The 19,175-nt window shown below is 43.6% G+C and overlaps 1 protein-coding gene across 8 annotated transcripts in view; it reads right to left on the reverse strand.

The window, feature by feature from the left end:
• The window catches only part of KLHL3 (kelch like family member 3), a 384,889-nt gene that overhangs the window by 78,546 nt on the left and 287,168 nt on the right, over nucleotides 1-19,175 (reverse strand). For 7 of the 8 annotated variants that reach the window (XM_066272563.1, XM_066272564.1, XM_066272566.1 and 4 more), the window contains 2 exons: nucleotides 12,487-12,593; nucleotides 770-891 (listed from right to left, as the gene is read on the reverse strand). In XM_066272563.1, the coding sequence (XP_066128660.1) occupies nucleotides 770-891; nucleotides 12,487-12,593 (229 nt within the window). Of the gene's footprint in view, nucleotides 1-769; nucleotides 892-10,381; nucleotides 10,466-12,486; nucleotides 12,594-19,175 lie in introns of those variants that run through there. The other variant, XM_066272568.1, reaches the window with a different exon arrangement.

The following is a 19,175-nucleotide window of genomic DNA, read 5'->3' on the forward strand; positions in this document are numbered from 1 at the left end:
ATATCACATGAAATTTCTACCACTTTAATAGTAAGATCCTTAATCACAAGAAACAGTGTATACTGTGTCTCTGCTTAGCCCAGTGGTGTGTAGGGTTACCAAGTGGGCCAAACCTCTGCCATTGCCCCAGCGGAGGCGTGCTGCTCATGCCTCACACGCTCACAGCAAAGACACACGCCTTTAGGTGAAGCAGCATCTTCGTGAACCTCACTTTTCAAGGCTGCGGATGGCTGAGGGTGAGGGCAGGGCAGTGAAGGCAGGAGAAAGCACAGACAACGCATTTCACAGAGGCACGGCCCACCAAGACTCGGGCCTGGTGCTGGCACCTCCGTGGGCTCAGAGGCACTCAGCTGACTAACATTGAAAGATGAAAATATTTTTAACAGCCTTACCATGCAATACTCAAAATCTCTGAGATGAGATGACAACTGGGGAGAAAGAAGTAAAGTCACCCAGGCTTTTAGTTCTTCCCTCACAAAGAGTTTGAACCCACATGAGTTAAAAGACATTCTATTATGGGGCCCATGCTCATCCTGAAATCATATGGCCTAGTGGTGAAGAATATGGGTGCTGTGGTCAGACAGGTATGAGTCTGAGGGTCATTCGTCCCCCTACTGGCCTTGTGACCCAAGGCAAATCACCTAACCTCTTTACAACTTTAGTTTTCTCTCTAGTTACCAAGTTGTACTGAGAGTTAAATGACAGGACGCTTCAAAATTGTGGGCCCTGAGTGTGTGATAACTGAGCTATTAGCTGGGACAGAGTTTACCTGGACGTTTTCTTCAGTCACCTCAATTTCAGCCGTATAGATATAGTCAATCAGCTTACTCAGTGTCCGCCCATCCACATCTTTGATTTCAATCTTCTTCGCTTTACTCTCAGACATGTCACCTACAGTTCAAGGCAAAACAAAATGGACATGAACCTGGAACCGAGAGTATGCTCAACTTTCACATGGCCTCCTGCCTTGTCTTCAGAACATGAAAGCACTGACTGCACTCTGGAAGGCAGCAGAAGGAATTCATTCAGTCATTCGGCTGATACTAGGTCATATCAACTTTGGGTCTGTGGTCCTCCACAAGCCCAATATTAAGCATTCCCCACTCTATATGTTGCCCATTTTCATTCTAAAGGCAGATCTATGTACAATTCAGCCAATATTTACTGTAATGTTCTACACAGGTCAGAAAAAGTGAAAAAGATATGCACTGTCCTCAAAGAGCACATGGTCTAGTAAGGGCAGATATATAAAAACACTTATAGAGGTGGTAAGAGCTAATAGAAGTATACGCAAAGTAAGCATAATAACAGAAAAAGTGACATTTATTGCTAACTATGAATAAGCACTGTCTTAAACACTTTAAAGTGTTGCCTTTTTTCACCGCTGAGGTTTCTTAATATTACCCCCATTTTACAGATACAGAAACTGAGGCAAATCTAGGTAGGGGCCAGACTGGGATTGAAACCAAGGATTCTGACTCCAGAGCCTATACTTGTCATCAATACACTATACTGAATTCCAAGAATGCAGAAGATAGAGCAAGACACCGTGCCTGGGGAGTCCAGGAAGGCATCCTAGGAGGTCACTTCTGAGCTGGCGATTAGTGAACAGAACAGCAAAGATGTTGCACAGGCAGCAAAGATGAAAAAAAAGATGACTAGATTCAGCAACCTGAAGTGTAAAGAGAGGAAAGTGCCACAAGGATAAATTTTGGCAACAGTGAGAGGCTGGTATGGCTGGTACCTGGGATGACAGCGAGGAAGGAAGCTGACAGAGGTCAGGACTTACAGAACCCTGTGAGCCACACAAATAAGTTTGGACTTTTTGCTAACAGTAGCACCACTGGAAGGTTTTAAAGAGAGGAATGACATCAATAAATGGGTGTTTTTAAATGAACTTTTGGATGTATGGTTGAAGCTGGACCAGAGGCAAGGAGAATAGTTGGATCTCCTGATAACAATCCAAGAAGGAAGAGGGACAGAGGCCTGAGAACTAGGGGGCAGCAGCACATCTGCACAGTTCTGAGGCCTTTACTTTGTCCTGCTCTCTCTGTACAGTGCAGAGGTCTGTCTAGTGCCAGGGCTGCTGGCTTCAGAAGTAAAAGACTGGCAAGACATGTGTCTTTACAGACTGAAATGCAAGACAACCTGACTGTAAGAATCAGGGATGCAGAAGCCCTCGTGTGAGTGTGAAAGCAGAGCCTGGGAGGTGGTTTTCTCTCTGGAATTTGTGTACTGGAGCCAAGAAAATACTACAGTATGGTACTCGGGCTGCAGGCACCTGCCTCCAAGCTGCGTAGACTGCACATGATTCTTCCACCAATCCACAATGCCCACTCCGACAGAGTTCTAGATATGAATGACTCTGGGCCATGGAGGACGGGGAGGAAAACCGTTCCTAATCCTGCCTGCTCCCTTCCCTGCCATTTCAGGTAGACCAGAGACCTTTGACTTTGTTCTCTCTTCTCTAAGCACAGAAGCCAGTAAAATGGCCTCAGCACCAAATGTCCTGAGGCAGGACAAAGAGGCAAAGAGAAAACAGAGAAAGATGATAGAATTCTCCTCTACCCATAAGATGGGCTCTCATAATCTCTCCTAAATTTACTTTAAGATACATACACAAAAACATACCCACAAGGAAATCAGAGTCCAGTTGGTAATTATGTCGCAAAAGAGCATCAAAGATAGCCAATTCTTAGTTTAAGAACTTGAACCTTAGATAAAAGGCAAAAAGGCCCTGGCCACTTGGCTCAGTGGTAGAGTATCAGCCTAGAATGTGGGTGTCCTGGATTCAATTCCCAGTCAGGGCACACTGTAGAAGCACCCATCTGCTTCTCCCCCCTTCCCCTTCTCACTTCTCTCTCTCTCTTTCTCTCCTGCAGCCATGGCTCAATTGGAGCAAGTTGGCCCTGGGCGCTGAGGATGGCTCCATGGCCTCCGCCTCAGGCACTAAGAAGAGCTCGGTTGCTGAGCAATGGAGCAACTCTCCAGATGGGCAGAGCATCGTCCACTAGTGGGTTTACCAGGTGGAGCACGGTCAGGGTGCATGCAGGAGTCTGTCTCTGCATCCCCTCCTCTCACTGAATAAAAGAAAGAGAGAAACAAAAAAAGCCAGCTGACCAAAAGAAGCAAGAGATTCAAAAGCCTGTATATGAGTGTGAAACCAGAGTCTGGACTGATTACTTTCTCTCTCAGAAATTTGTGCTTGGGTCAAAGTTTTGTAACTTTGAGGTAAAAGAGTGGAAATTCTTGAAATTATATGAAAATATTTATATTAGTTAATTTTCTAGGGAAAATACAAATCATTTTTATCAGCTTCAAATGTCCAAAAAATATTAAGACACAGTTTTCTAGATGGTAAGGACTTTTACTTTTTTTCTGCTTCTTTAACATGACTCTTAAATTAATTTTCTACATGAAGTACTTAAAACTTCAATAAGCAAGGGGAAAAAACAGGAAAGAAAAACTAGAGCCTTGAAGACAATATTTATTTTCTAAGAAAGTTCTCTTAAGGGAACTGGAGACCTAGAGACCTGTGTAAGTCACAGACTTGTAAAATCCAGTCTTATCTCTTATGAACCAACAGAAATTACTACACCAAGACTTCAGCTTCAAAAGCCCCTGTGAATGGCTGTAATAATAGTTGCTACTATGTGCCAGACCATCTGCAAAGAATTTATACACATTAATTTTTATACACAAATAATGTGTAATTTTTATACACATTTAATCTTTGTAACAACTTCAGGAGATAGGTTATATTACCTTGATTTTACAAATTATAGAATTGGCATTTCAAGAGCACATAGCTAGACAGAGGCTGGGCTAGGATTTGAATCTTGGCCTAACTCTAGCTTTCATGTCATTTCTAATAAATGCCCCTGTAATTTAAACCTAACCTTAACTAATGACCTTGATAAAACTATTCCCATGCAAGAAAGCCCTTGGTTCAAATTCTGAGGACAACTTAGTAAAGTTAAAACCTAGCAAGCAAGAACCAAGAGGGATTGGATCTTATCAAGCTTATTTTTCAAGATATGTTCAACACCTAACAAAGTGTGTGACATATAACCGGCACTTAAAAAATATTTGTTGGACCTGACCTGTGGTGGTGCAGTGAATGGTGTTGACCTGGAATGCTGAGGTTGCCAGTTCGAAACCCCAGCCTTGCCAAGTCAAGGCACATACAAGAAGCAATCAATGAATAATTAAAGTGAAGTAACTATGAGTAGATACTTCTCATTCCTCCCCTGCCTCCTGTATAAAATCAATGAAAATATAAATAAATAATATTTGTTGGAACACACTCTGCCCTAGAACCTTGCACCTAGACGTCTCTGAGAACAAGAGTGCCCAGGAGAACAAACAATCCCATACCTCTATCAGGTACAAGCATGCAAGTCATAGTTCTCGATCCTAGCAAGCATACCATGTGCACAACTGAGCTCTTTTTAGGGGGAAGACATGGAAAGGGTAGCATGAGGGAGGAGATGCGACTTGAGCAGCAAGGGGAAAAACTTTCACTATTACAGGAGACTCAGAGGGTCTAGAAAATCACTGGCTCTTCTTCTAGGCCATTAGTATATATAAACCTCACAGTATTATTCAGCAAAAAGAAGCCTCAAGAATGGGAAAGGAATGGTAGAGTGGCTGGCAGGTCTCTGAAGAACCAGTGCTAAACCACCAACCACCCCTACAAAGTTATATGTCAAAGGGAAGATAAAAGTGTATTCAGGAGTCCTTGTTATAGAAGTCTTCCCTGTTCCTAACTTGAATCCTTACTGCTGCAATTTAGTTTTATGTTTTGAGTAGAAAGAAAACAGAAGATCCTTATCTTTTGCAAAATGATCTTCCATGGCTGTTAAGATGGTTATTAAACGTTCTTTCCCCTAATTCTCATATGTCTAAATCCTAATATCTGGTTTGCCAACTCATCTAGCTAGAGCTAAGGCCTATGTCACACATAAAGCTCACATAAGAAAACAAAATACCCTGCCACCTCCCTGAATCCCAGCCAATCCTCCTGAAGGTATGTGGTCTGGGCCATTTAACTGCAAAAGGCTGACCTCTGTCTCCTATGAAATAAGGACGTTCACTGTCCTTCCTTTATCCCAAGGCTATATGACAATCAAAGGAGACTATGATAGTGTGGATTATGACAGCAAGATTCAACAGAGCTGCAGTGATGCGTATCACCCCATCACAAACCCTCCTCTGAACCTCACATGTTCTCTACTTGGAAAGGTCTTTCTGCTCAGCTAGAGGCACATGGAGCTCCAGGTGAGGAAGAAAATGCCTGTGTAGCCACACAGACATTTCAAATCAACCCCAACCACCATCAGGGTGGCTAATAACGAGAGCCACCCCTCACATCCACAGGAGCCTTGTAAACTATAATGTGCTCAACAAATAACAAGTAAACTTCAAGTACCTATTCTGTACTAGGTGACTTAGTCTCATTATGTACATTTGTTCCCTGATATGGTTATTATTCTAGTCTCACGGGTAAGAAAACTAGATCACAGAGGTTAAGTGAATTCCCCACAAACCTATTAGGTGCCAAAGTCAAGATTGAAATCCAGGTCATTAGGGCTCCAAATCCCTTCCTAAGATACTACACTATCTCCCAGTACAAGGTGGCGTCACCAACCTGTGTTTAATCCTTAGCAAAGAGGCCTCCGCATCAATAGCAACTCCTCTATGAACATTCATGAACCATTCCTTACTAATGATTTTCTCCAATGATGAACTGAATTTTAAGGTTGAGCTACTCTAAATATTAAAAGTCAACCCCAGACCATCTTGGTCAAACAAGCTACACCTTCATGAAGGGAGCTGGCAGGTGTCTGAATAGCAGTCTCTCTTCCTAGGTACTGAATGAACTATGTTGAACTACAGCCAAATCAATTCTTTAAAAAATTCACCATTTCTGCATCAAAAGAAACATATTTTTAGACAAGACTACTATACCCTTCATCCTCAAATATGGGTCTTCTAAGCCAGAAAAGGATCCCTGACTTGGATGTGATTTGTTAGGGACAAGAAAAAGAAACCCTATGTCACTGTAAGCTTCAACCCAGAGGTAACTGACTCTGAAAGACAAATCACATGAAAGATAAAGCCATTCCTCCTTAATCCTAAACAGCCTCGGATGCTCGCAATAGTTTTTTCTGAACCATGCTACGCAATCCCTGACTCCTCAGGGGCAAAGAATGGGAATCCTCAGGAGCCAGACTCTGTCTACTACTGCTACTCCCAGGCCTCCCTCTAGGCTTCTTTATCCAAGGAGTGGATTCAGTTCCCTAGTGCTCCCTTCCTCCCGGCCCCACCGTCTTGGATTAAGTCTTCCTGAGCTGCATGTTACTGTGAAGATCTTCAAAGTCATCAGTACATCACGCAAAAAGTCAGATCACAGACGAGGGTCAGGGCCAGGCAGTTTGGCACGAAGAAAGGGTGGAAACAAAGGTTCTATGGAATGCGTGCATGCCTGGGAGGTGAGTGAGAGAGCCAGGCCTTCACTGTTCCACTCTGTGCGTGATTTGTGTCCACTCAAATTCTAAACCCCTCTCCTCCTATCCCAGTATATCCCTATTTCTACTCACCATATGTTCAAAGACACCAGCTAAAATGGTGGGATCTTGATAACATTATACGGAGTGAAATAAGTAAATCAGAAAAAAACAAGAACTACATGATTCCATACATTTGTGGAACATAAAAACGAGACAAAACGAGACTAAGAGACATGGACAAGAGTGTGGTGGTTACCAGGGGTGGGAGGAGGGAGGACATGGGAGGGAGGGAGGGAGAGAATTAGGGGGAGGGAGAGGGGCACCGAGAACTAGATAGAGGGTGGCGGAGGACAATCTGACTTTGGGCGAGGGGTATGCAACATAATTTAATGACAAAATAACCTAGATATGTTTTCTTTGAATATATGTACCCTGATTTATTAATGTCATCCCATTACCATTAATAAAAATTTATAAAAAACAAAAAAAACCAAAAACAAAGACACCAGCTAAACAACAGGAGACATCTAATAAAACCTGGACAGCAACTCGTCTTTAAAAATAAAAAATAATCTAATCAGCCTCTACATATAGAACCAGAAAGTCAGAACAGCATGCTCTAGGAGCTTCTTTTGGGATGGGAGCCCAAATGTCTTGTAGTTGTGAAGATGGGTGTAAGACCCTGAGCCCACATATTCTTTAGAACTCAGTTCCTTTAATACCATTAATTCCAAATTATGGTGAGCAGGACATGCTCAAGGAGCAGAGTTGGTATTTGGAACCACCACAGGACATTTGGGCAATATAAACTCAGAGGACAAAAAATAAAAACACTCTAAACCTGAGTAAAAGATTGTAATCACATTAGTCAACTCAGAAGAAAGTCACGTGTATTTTGTTTTCCTTTTGGCCTTAAACATGCTGACAGAAATAGACTTTGCATGAGGCAGCTGGGCCTTTTCATTACTAACTTTACGCATTTTAAAGCTGAACCTAATAATTAGAACCAAATTTTGCAATGTTACTTTTTTCTTGTATCTGTTTACCAAGGTTTAAGAAAAGCCAAGAGGCCTCAAAAATATACAAACCTCACATCTTGCTGATGGAAGCAGAAGCTGGTACAACTGTCCCAGAGTTGTGGAGTTGCAGCGCCTGCCTTATAAGTCTTCAAAATGTGCATCCCCTTAAACCAAACATTTCTTATTCTAGGGAAGCTAGTCTAAGGAAATAATCAGGAATGTAAATGAAGACTGAGACACAAGGATGCTTATGATCCTATTATTTACAGCAGCAAAATATTAGAAAGAATTGTAATTTCCACCAATAAGGAAATGCATTTTCAACTAGGATACATACGATGGAATCTTCAGAGGCCATTAAAATTATTATATAGATGTGATTTAATTGACATGAAAAGATATTCGCAATATACTGTTAAGTTCAATTAAGCAAATTTTCACTGAGCACCTACCATATGGAAGACCATACTAGGCAGTGGGGACATAGCAGTATATTAAAAAGGTACAGTTCCTACCCTCATAAAGGTTATGACTAACCTGGGCAGTCAGATATTGAGGATATAATGAGATAAGTAGTAATACTAAAGAGAAGCATAGGGTACCATGAGAGTAAATAGCAAAGGGATTTAACCTAATCCAAGGGGGTCTGAGGAAATGATACTTAAGTAGTAATAAAAGATGAATTAAGCCCTGGCCAGTTGGCTCAGTGGTAGAGCGTCGGCCTGGCGTGCAGAAGTCCCGGGTTCGATTCCCGGCCAGGGCACACAGGAGAAGTGCCCATCTGCTTCTCCACCCCTCCCCCTCTCCTTCCTCTCTGTCTCTCTCTTCCCCTCCCGCAGCCAAGGCTCCATTGAAGCAAAGATGGCCCAGGCACTGGGGATGGCTCCTTGGCCTCTGCCCCAGGCGCTGGAGTGGCTCTGGTCGCAACAGAGCGACGCCCTGGAGGGGCAGAGCATCGCCCCCTGGTGGGCAGAGCGTCGCCCCCTGGTGGGCGTGCCAGGTGGATCCCGGTCGGGCGCATGCGGGAGTCTGTCTGACTGTCTCTCCCAGTTTCCAGCTTCAAAAAATACAAAAAAAAAAAAAAAAAAAGGTGAATTGGAGTTAGGCAGGTAAACAGGCAAGCAGGAAGAACATTTCAGGAAGATGAACAGCAACTTAAGTACACACCTCAAAAAAAAGCTAGCCTGACCTGTGGTGGCGCAGTGGATAAAGCATCAACCTGGAACACTGAGGTCACCAGTCCGAAACCCTGGGCTTGCCTGGTCAAAGCACATATGCGAGTTGATGCTTCCTGCTCATCATCCCCTTCATTCTCTCCCTCTCTCTCTCTCTCTCCTACCAAAAATGAATAAATAAAATCTAAAAAAAAAAAAAAGCTATTTGGCCCTGGCCGGTTGGCTCAGTGGTAGAGCGTTAGCCTGGTGTGCAGGAGTCCCAGGTTCGATTCCCGGCCAGGGCACACAGGAAAAGCGCCCATCTGCTTCTCCACCCCTCCCCCTCTCCTTCCTCTCTGTTTCTCTCTTCCCCTCCCTCAGCCAAGGCTCCATTGGAGCAAAGTTGGCCCGGTGCTGAGGATGGCTCCATGGCCTCTGCCTCAGGCGCTAGAATGGCTCTGGTTGCAAAAGAGCGGCACCCCAGATGGGCAGAGCATCACCCCCTGGTGGGCAGAGCGTCGCCCCCTGGTGGGCGTGCTGGGTGGATCTGGGTTGGGCACATGTGGGAGTCTGTCTGACTGCCTCCCCTTTCCAACTTCAGAAAAATACAAAAAAAAAGAAAAGAAGCTATTTAACTGTGTATATGTAAAATAAACTCATTAATGTTAAAAATATATTTTGTATATATATTTATGAATACATATGATTACATGTATATAAGTACAAAATCTGAAAGAATATAAATTATAATCAATTATAATCTCATCTAGACATTGTATTACATGTAATTTTTAATATTTTTGCTTGCCCACATTTTCTAATTTGTTTTCTGAGTGAATATGTGTGAATAATGGGAGAGTGGGTGGATGGACAGTAACCAGATTCAACGAAAGGCTTTGGCTGGGCATCACATTAGATTGTTTTCTTCTCTTGATTTTCTCTGCCCTTCAATTACTAGAATCCTGTCCCCAAAGCCTCTTTCCTCTCCATTTCTTTTTTTTTTCTCATTTTTCCGAAGCTGGAAACGGGGAGGCAGTCAGACAGACTCCTGCATGCACCCGACCGGGATCCACCCAGCACGCCCACCAGGGGCGACGCTCTGCCCATCCAGGGTGTCGCTCTGTTGCGTCCAGAGCCACTCTAGCGCCTGAGGCAGAGGCCACAGAGCCATCCCCAGCGCCCAGGCCATCTTTGCTCCAATGGAACCTCGCTGCAGGAGGGGAAGAAAGAGACAGAGAGGAAGGAGAGGGGGAGGGGTGGAGAAGCAGATGGGCGCTTCTCCTGTGTGCCCTGGCCGGGAATCGAACCCGGGACTCCTGCACGCCAGGCCGACGCTCTACCGCTGAGCCAACCGGCCAGGGCCTCCTCCATTTCTAAAATCATTTTTGTTTTGCTTAGGCATGTCTACTACCCAACAGGCAAGTTCATTAGCAAAAAGTGGAACCAACATTACAAGTTATTGCAATTCCAAACAGATTCTTATCACAACACTGGACTTTCCAAACCATGCACACAGAGAGAATGACTGACAGAAACGTTTACTGAAACTTTTGCTAATTACATATTGCAGACAAAATGAATTACATTTTTAAAAAGAGAAGGATGAAGGAGAGGGGAAAAAATTATAACATCACTATTAAGGTTTGAGATTACCCCAAAAAGAATGCAGCTCAAAATTAACAGGTAGTGAAATTACCTGGCTTTGCAAAGCTACACTGTGAAATTCGTGGCCGAAGGTTCAAGGTGAGGTAAGAGTGGCTAGGTCCACTTAGAAGAGACATAGCTCTGAGTTGAAACCAGCTCCTTCACATGATAAGCCAAGGGGGACACACATGGGAGCCCCTCTCAGAACGTAAGTGTCAAGTCTCCCCCAAAAGAAAGCACTCTTGTCCAGCAGAAGCTGTGCACTATATTAGGAAAAGGGAGCATGTACCTGCACTCATCCGTTCTTAGCAAACCAATGGCCATTCTTTCAAACTTTACTTATTAACTAGGTCATAAATAAGAGGTCCTATGTGGGCAATGAGGATTCAACAGTGACAAGACATGGGTCCCAAGTGCTCAAAGCTTACAATCAAGTGTGAGAGACATTTCATTCATTCATTTATAAAATACAAGTTCTATTGTATACCAAGTACTGAGGATATAGTAACAAGTCTAACAAGATCTCTGACTTCATGGAGCTTCTATTCTAGTAAGGAGAAACAGGTAAAAAACATATAACCAACCAACCACTATTTATCAGATGGTGAGAATTGTTGTAAAAATATATATAGTCAAGTTATAGGATAGAAAAGAGACTCAATGAGGAACTATGACTTGGGCAGTAAAAGATGTCTAGGACAGGGGTCCCCAAACTTTTTACACGGGGCCAGTTCACTGTCACTCAGACCATTGGAGGGCTGGACTATAAAAAAACTATGAACAAATCCCTATGCATACTGCACATATCTTATTTTAAAGTAAAAAAACAAGACAGGGACAAATACAATATTTAAAATAAAGAATAAGTAAATTTAAATCAACAAACTGACCAGTATTTCAATGGGAACTATGCTCCTCTCACTGACCACCAATGAAAGAGGTGCCCCTTCCAAAAGTGCGGTGGGGGCCGGATAAATGGCCTCAGGGGGCCGCATGCGGCCCGCGGGCCATAGTTTGGGGACTACTGGTCTAGGAAGTGGAAACAGTTGAGCCGTAAACTGCAGATGAGGAGCAGCCAAAGTATGAGACGTCAGGACATGGGCACTGCAGACACCAGGAAACAGACAAGAAAGCACAGTCACAGTGACCACACTCAGAAGAAGCACAATGTACTTGGCTCGCATGTGGAAGGTACACCTGGTCTCACCCAGCCCATGTACCTAGTTCAGGGAAGGTGCTGTGAGGCACTACAGACTGGAAGCTTGGCCCGTGCATTTCAAGAAATTCAGCTTCATAAGTAACACATATGAAGCCCTGCCCGGGTACTCAGTGGTTAAAGCATCAACCCAATATGCCAAGGTTGCAGGTTAGACTCCCGGTCAAGGCACAAAAGAGAAGCAACCAATGAATGCACAAGTAAATGGAACAACAAATCGATGTTTCTCTCTCTTTCTTCCCACTTCCTCTCTCTAAAGTAAATTTTCTAAACTTAAAAAAGTAACACATGTCAAATAGTTGGACAAGGCTATTTGGCCTGTTCAGGGAACAGACACTCCCTGGAAAATTGGCAAAAATGCTGAAAAGAAATGACTGATAGCAAATATTCCTATGTCTTACTCTCCCCAACCCTAGACCCCACTATCACCTCTCCCACGCTCTTGTAAAGGTCAGAGGAGGCCCACAAACCCCTGCCTCCCTCTTAAGGAAGGGCTAGGGTGGGATAAGGTGTGGGCCAGCCAGTAGAGCCCTGGGCCAGCCATCAGGAAGCCAAGTTCCCTTATTCTCTTTGTAACCCTTGGCAAGTCCCTTCCCTTCTTTCCACTTCAGGTCTACCAACTGCAAAATTAGATATCAGAAGGCCCGGGGATGAGCCCAAAGTTTATATTTTTCATAAGCCCCCCCCCCCCATGATTATGATGCATCCCAAAGCTGGAGAACTAATGGACTATAGAATGCTACCTCTTTTTGCTTTATTCTGGACAAGGGGCTGCGTGCCAAATTGGCCTGGTGCAAAGCATAGTACCTGATACAAAGGAGCTCTTCACGGTGGGTGTCATAGCCTTCTCTTTCTTCTCTCTCCTCATGCCACCACCCTCAGTATTCTCCCAGGGGAGATACAGCCTCAGAACTGTGGGTTGCTGTGTCCCCTCACCATACCTGTGAACATTGCACAGAAGTAGGGGCTGCAGGCTGCCAGGACCACACGGTGGGCTTCTATCTCGACATCTTCTGCCACAATCATCACGTCACACAACAGCTGCTTACTGTAAGACACCAGTGAGAGGACAATATGGGTCATAGCATCAACACTCAGCCCAGCCATTCAAGGTCATTTTTCCTCCCACCCAGATTCCACATTATCACTATTTAAGGTTGTCACAGAGACCTGCCCTATCCTGAGTTAAGCAGAAGGATGGACCCTCGACATCTGCAAGTCCCTGACAAGCCTGAAATTCATGCTTCCCTATGGCACACAGAGTGACCCAGCTAGTCTGTGGCTGCAAATTCTGAGTTCCTTCATTGGTCTACACCTCCGCCCCCCCCCCCATGCCATCAGCTCTGCCTGGTACAGGACTATGGCCGCTCAGGGAGCAGGGGAAACGCTGGGGCTGCTAGTCAAGTGACTGAATGAATGCTGAGGGGATGGGCATGCCACTGAAGTGTGCCACTAATGAGAACAAGTATTAACAATTCCCCAAGAGATCCACTGCCTATGCAATACTGGGAAGACACAGCCAGGGCTGGAGGACTCACGTATTTGTCCTCCACCCATGTTCAACACTATCACCAAGAAGATTCTGCCTGCACACTATGCTCCCTAAGGGCCCCGCAAAACTCTAATCATTGCAATTATAAAGAATACTTTAACTACCTTTTAACTTGTCTGTCACACCCAGTACACTGTGAACTCTGAAAAGGGACTTGTCTTAGTTACTGTTATATCCTCCTAGATACCTGGCTGCATGCCTAGCCCCTAGTAGGACCTGAATTTTTACTAAATAAGTGAATGAATTTTGAAATGGGATCAATCCACACTCATAGATAGAAGGGATATTTGACTACTTTGGAGACTGAAAGGGTGCTGCAAGGTCCTGTCAACCCAAGATTATTTTCCTCTACCAGCCTTCCAATTTTTTTATGCCTATTACTAATATAATGGTTAACATTAATTGCATTGTATGTTCTAAGGCACTGTTCTAAGCACTTTTTTATATGTATAGCTTCATTTAATCCTCTCTACAACCTTATGAGGTAGGGCTATTGTTATGTCTCATATTACAAACAAGAGAATTGAGGCCTGAGAAGGTAGTTAACTTTCCTAAGGTCACAGAAAAAAGCACTGGAGACGGGATTTGAATGCAGGCAGCTGAGCTCCAGAGCCCATGCTCCTAACTTCTATGGCAGTGTTTTTCAACCAGTGTGCCGTGAGACATGGTCAGGTGTGCCATGGGGAAATTAAACATGGGTCCCCAAACTACAGCCCACGTGCCAGTTACAGCCCGCCGCCAGCCGCCTCCATCCGAACATAAACATTCCCCTCACAATCCCTCCAGCTATCAGCAACAGGAAGAGTGGAGGCACAGGGAATGCTCACTGACCAATCACCTTCTAGGATTCATCCCGACCACTAGTGATGAACCAATAGTAGGCCACCTCTCAGTGAGTAGTTGAAGCTGCTACTCCTCCCCATGGTCCGATTTCTAATCCTGGTCAGGATTGGAGGTAAATGTTGCCACCACTAGATGAAGCCTCAGCCTCAGCTGGTTATGTCTATCCTGATGGTGTATATAGATATTTGACCTTTTTCTTTTTAAAAGAGGCCCCCGCAGAGGGTGATATATTGTACAATGCATCATAATGCATCACAATGTTATCTAACTTTAAAGCTAAAGTTTGCTGATCTTCCTTTGGACAGTTTTTGGTTATCTGTTGCCAAGGAGTTCCTCATTCTGACCAACAAAGCTATTTTGACATTGCTCCTGTTTTCAACCACATATCTATGTGAGCTGAGCTTCTCAAGCTTGACTGCGATAAAAACTAAAAACAGAGAGAGACTGAGAACTGTTGAGGAAGAGCTTCGTGTGTGTCTTTCTACCATTCCTGCCAGGATATCCCTTTTGTGTTCATCGAAACAGGCCCAGGTTTCACACTAAGTGAGTATAAATACATTTAGAAACTATATTATTAACTATATGTATAATATGTACTGTGTTAGAGTGTCATTTTGTGTCATTTTGGTAGGTGGTGTGCCCCAGGATTTTGTAAATGTAAAAAATGTGCCGCGGCTCAAAAAAGGTTGAAAATCACTGTTCTATGGTATCCTGTCACCACTAGTCCCTTCTTTACACTGAAGAACTATAGGTGGAGGGGAAGACCAGAAGGACAGACACATTTTAACGGTGTGGAAGTAGTTACTCAGAACATTATAATGGATTGAGAAGTCTAAGGTCATGACTGGCTTCCCTGTCAGAGTGAAGAATGTAACAAGTCTGCCATGGCTGATAGATGGAAGAGAAGCTACATATTTGCCGTCCCTGGTGTATCATATTAAACCATTGCCATTACTCTAGGTTCACTTATCAGAGAAACAGATAGACTCATAAAGCCTGAAAAGTTTGGTGGTTGTTTTCTTTTAATGAGAGACAGACAGACAGACAGAGACAGATAGACAGAAAGGTAGAGAGAAGAGAAGCATCAATTGTTCGTTATGGCACCTTGGTTGTTCATTGATTGCTTTCTTATATGTGCCTTGACCAGGGGGCTTCAGCCAAGCCAGTGATCCCTTGCCCAAGCCACCGACCTTGGACTTCACGCCAGCGACCTTTGGGCTCAAGCCAGTGACCATGGGGTCATGTACATGATCCCACGCTCAAGCAGGATGAGCCAGTGCTCAAGTCGGTGACCTCTGGGTTTCGTACTTGGGTCCTCAGCCTTGCAGGCCGCTGTTCAATCCACTGCGCCAATGCCTGCTCAGGTAAGCCTGAAAAGTTTGGAGCTGCAAATGCACTTAGTGATTATCTGGTCTATGAAGCTCAGAGAAGTGGCCTAAACCTACCGAAGCCTCATTCTTGAATTCAGATACAGTATCACCACAGTGCCTCATGATTGGTGACACTTACATGGATAAAGACAGAAAACTGGTTAACTGCAATAGGGAAATGTAGTCAGAAAAGGTTTAACATATAAAATAAAGTATCAATGAGGGGGCTACTGGGAAGGGTAATACCTCTGAGCACCAAGAGGCAAAACCGGAGGAGGAGAGGACCTCGCCGTGCAGTGGCCAGCAGATCCTACACACAAACTTTATCAGAATAAGGCAACCCCACTGGGAACATAACTGGTTCGTCCCTTAACTGGCTATGAGAACAGGGACAAATGGCCTCACCACAGTTTCTCATCTTCCTTAGCTATATTGAGACATACATCATGGGAACCAAATGAATAACAAATGCCATCTGTGAATAGACGGGGTTTTGGGGGGCTTTTTTGAGAGAAAGAGACAGGAAGAGAGAAAGATGAGAAGCATCAATTCATAGTTGCGTCACTTTAGTTGCTCATTGACTACTTCTCAGATGTGCCTTGACAAGGGGGCTCAAATCAAGCAAGTGACCCCTTGCTCAAGCTAGAGACCTTGGGCTTAAGCCAGCAACCTTGGGATTCAACCCAGTGACCTTTGGGCTCAAACCAGGAACCTTTGGATCATGTCAATGACCCCATGCTCAAGCTGGCGACCCTGTGCTCAAGCTGGTGAGCCAGCACTCAAGCAATCTCGAGGTTTCAAATCTGGGACCTTAGCATCCCAAGTTGATGCTCTATCCAGTGCACCATAACAAGTCAGGCCAGATTGATTTTTAATATGGACAAAATTTATTGTAAAAATGTATTCCTAACGTGAAGAGACTCATCTTGGACATTATCACTTCTACTAAAGATCTGAGAGACCTGGACAGTTAAATCAGTAGGCTAGAGAGTCATCCTGAAACACCAAGGTTGTGCATTCAATCCCCAGTCAGGGCACCTAGCGGAAGAGACCAATGAGTGCACAACTAAGGGAAACGACAAATGAATGTTTCTTTCTCCTTCACCCCCTCCCTCCTGCCCTTCACTCTCTCTAAAACCAAACAATAAATTTTTTTACAGTTTTAAAAGATTTTAGGAAAAAATGATATTATAACTGCTATTTAAAAGTACGAGTAATTTGACATAGATGGGTCAGAAATACTGAGCAAATTTTCAGTACTAGGCGCTTAACAGCCATGTTAGTGAGAAATATCTTGCACAGACGAAGACAAGCTGACAATTCATGAACAAATGAGAGAGACAAGAAAGAATGAGGAATAAATATGGAGTATACAGTTAAGCAAATAAATGACAGCAGTTCTGATAGGAGAGAAGTCTATCTCAATGCCAAAAAAACTCAAACTGCAAAAGTGACAAAAAGAAAAACTTGCTGCCTGACCAGGCAGTGGCACAGTGGATAGTACATCGGCCTGGGACGCTGAGGACCCAGGTTTGAAATCCCAAGGTCGATCGATGGCTTGAGCGTGGGATCATAGATGTGATTCCATGGTCCCTGGCTTGAACCCAAGGTCACCACCTTGAGCAAGGGGTCACTGGCTCGGCTGGAGTCCCCAGTTAAGGCACACATGAGAAAGCAATCAATGAACAATTAAGGTGCCACAACTTATGAGTTGATGCTTCTCATTTCACTCCCTTTCTGTCTGTATCTCTCTCTCAAAAAAAAAAAAAAAAAAAAGAAGGAAGGAAGGAAGTAAGGGAGGGAGGGAAGGAAGGAGGGAGGGAAGGAGGGAGGGAGGGAGGGAGGGAGGGAGGGAGGGAGGGAGGGAGGGAGGGAGGGAGGGAGGAAGACTTCCCAAAAACTCAAGGTAGGCTTTCCTTGGGGTGGGAAACCCATCTGCACTCTGGAGCCATCTCTATGTATCCACTCTGCGTGGAAAGGGTGACAGGCAGCCTTGAAGCACTGCTAATTTCATTTACCAGAGACCTATGGGATCCTTTAGTCTGAGCTATTACACTACTCCTAAAGACAATCCTGAGGGGAGAGAACTAGAGCTCGGTACTCTGTGATTTATGGAGAGTTACAAATTACAGCATAGCTGTTAGCGAGGAGCTAAGACCCTGGAATCAAACTGACCAGGGTTCATGTCCCCTGAGTATCAGATTGAAATGTGTTATAACCAAGATAATGAATAGTGATAATAGAAAACACTCAGTAAATGTTAACATCTCTTTTCTTCTTTTTCCACAAACTACTTCACTTAAGATTAAAGGTTAAGTTTTGGACATGTTAAGTTTGAACTGCCTGTTGGACATCTAAATAGGATTTTCAAGCAGACAGGTGGATCCATAAGCCTGGAGTTCAGATGTAGAAGGTGTTTAAGACGTTGGGTGGGATAGGAAAAACCAGCAAAAAAAGATGAGACAGCAGCAAGTGAGACAGAAGAAAAACCAAAACAAAGTGGTATCCAAGAAGCCAAATGAAAAGAGGGCTTCAAGAAGAAAGGAATGAACAACTGTATCATATAAATACTTGCTTACAAGTAAGATAAAATTAAGGTAGCTAGGACAATTAGGCAAAACTATAATAAAGAACATTCAAATTAGAAAGAAAGAAATAAAACTATGTCTACTTGCAGAAAACATAATTTGTATAGAGAAAATTCTAAGGAATTCAGTAAAAACTGTTAGAAAAAATAAATGTGTTCAAGAAGGTTGCAGAATACAAGATCAATATAAAAAAATCAATTATAGCCTGACCTGTGCAAGCTGACCCCAGGCACTAAAAATAGCTTGGTTGCCAAGCAACGAAGTAGTGGCCCCAATGAAGCAGAGCATCGCCCAGTAGGGGACTTGCCTGGTGGATACTGGTTGGAGGGCATGTGAGAGTTTGTCTCTCTGCCTCCCTGTCTCTCATTTAACAAAAAATAAATAGACAAATAAAATAATTTCATTTCCAATGCACCAAAAAAAATAAAATACTTAGAAATAAATTTAACAAAAGAAGTGCAAATCCTATGCTCTGAAACTATAAAACAGTTGAAAAAAATTAAAGACCTAAATAAATGGGAAATCTCCAGTTATGAATTGAAAAAATTAGTATTGTTACAATGGCAACATTCTCCCAAATTGTTCTACAGATTCAATAGAATTTCTTTCTGTGTGTGTGTGTGTGTGTGTGTGTGTGTGTGTGTGTGTGTCAGAGACAGAAAGAGAGACAGAGAGAGGGACAGATAGAAACAGTCAGTCAGGAAGGGAGAGAGATGAGAAACATCAATTCTTCATTGCAGCTCCTAGTTGTTCATTGATTGCTTTCTCATATGTGCCCTGACTCGGAGGTGGGGGCAACAGCAAAGCAAGTGACTCCTTGCTCAAGCCAGCGACCTTGGGCTCAAGCCAGAGGCCATGGGGTCATGTCTATGATCCCGTGCTCAAGCTGGTGAGCCCATGCTCAAGCTGGATGAGACTGCACTCAAGCCGGATAAGCCCGCAGTCAAGCCGGAAACTTTGGGGTTTCGAACCTGGGTCCTCTGCATCCCAGTCTGACACTCTATCCATTGTGCCACTGCCTGGTCAAGCTCAACAGAATTTCTATCAAAATCCCAGCTGGCTTCTTCACATAAATTGACAAGTGAACCTAAAATTCATATGAAAATGCAAGAGACCCAGAATAGCCAAAACAATCTTGAAAAAAAAAAAAAAACACATATAGTTGAAGAACTCACACGTACTAATTTCAAGACTTACTACAGCAAAAGACAGTGTAGTATGTATAGATAGATAGATAGATGAACCAACAGAATTGAGAGTCAAGAAATAAACATATT

The sequence above is a fragment of the Saccopteryx bilineata genome, chromosome 4 (genome assembly GCF_036850765.1).
Source record: "Saccopteryx bilineata isolate mSacBil1 chromosome 4, mSacBil1_pri_phased_curated, whole genome shotgun sequence".
Lineage (NCBI taxonomy): Eukaryota > Metazoa > Chordata > Mammalia > Chiroptera > Emballonuridae > Saccopteryx > Saccopteryx bilineata.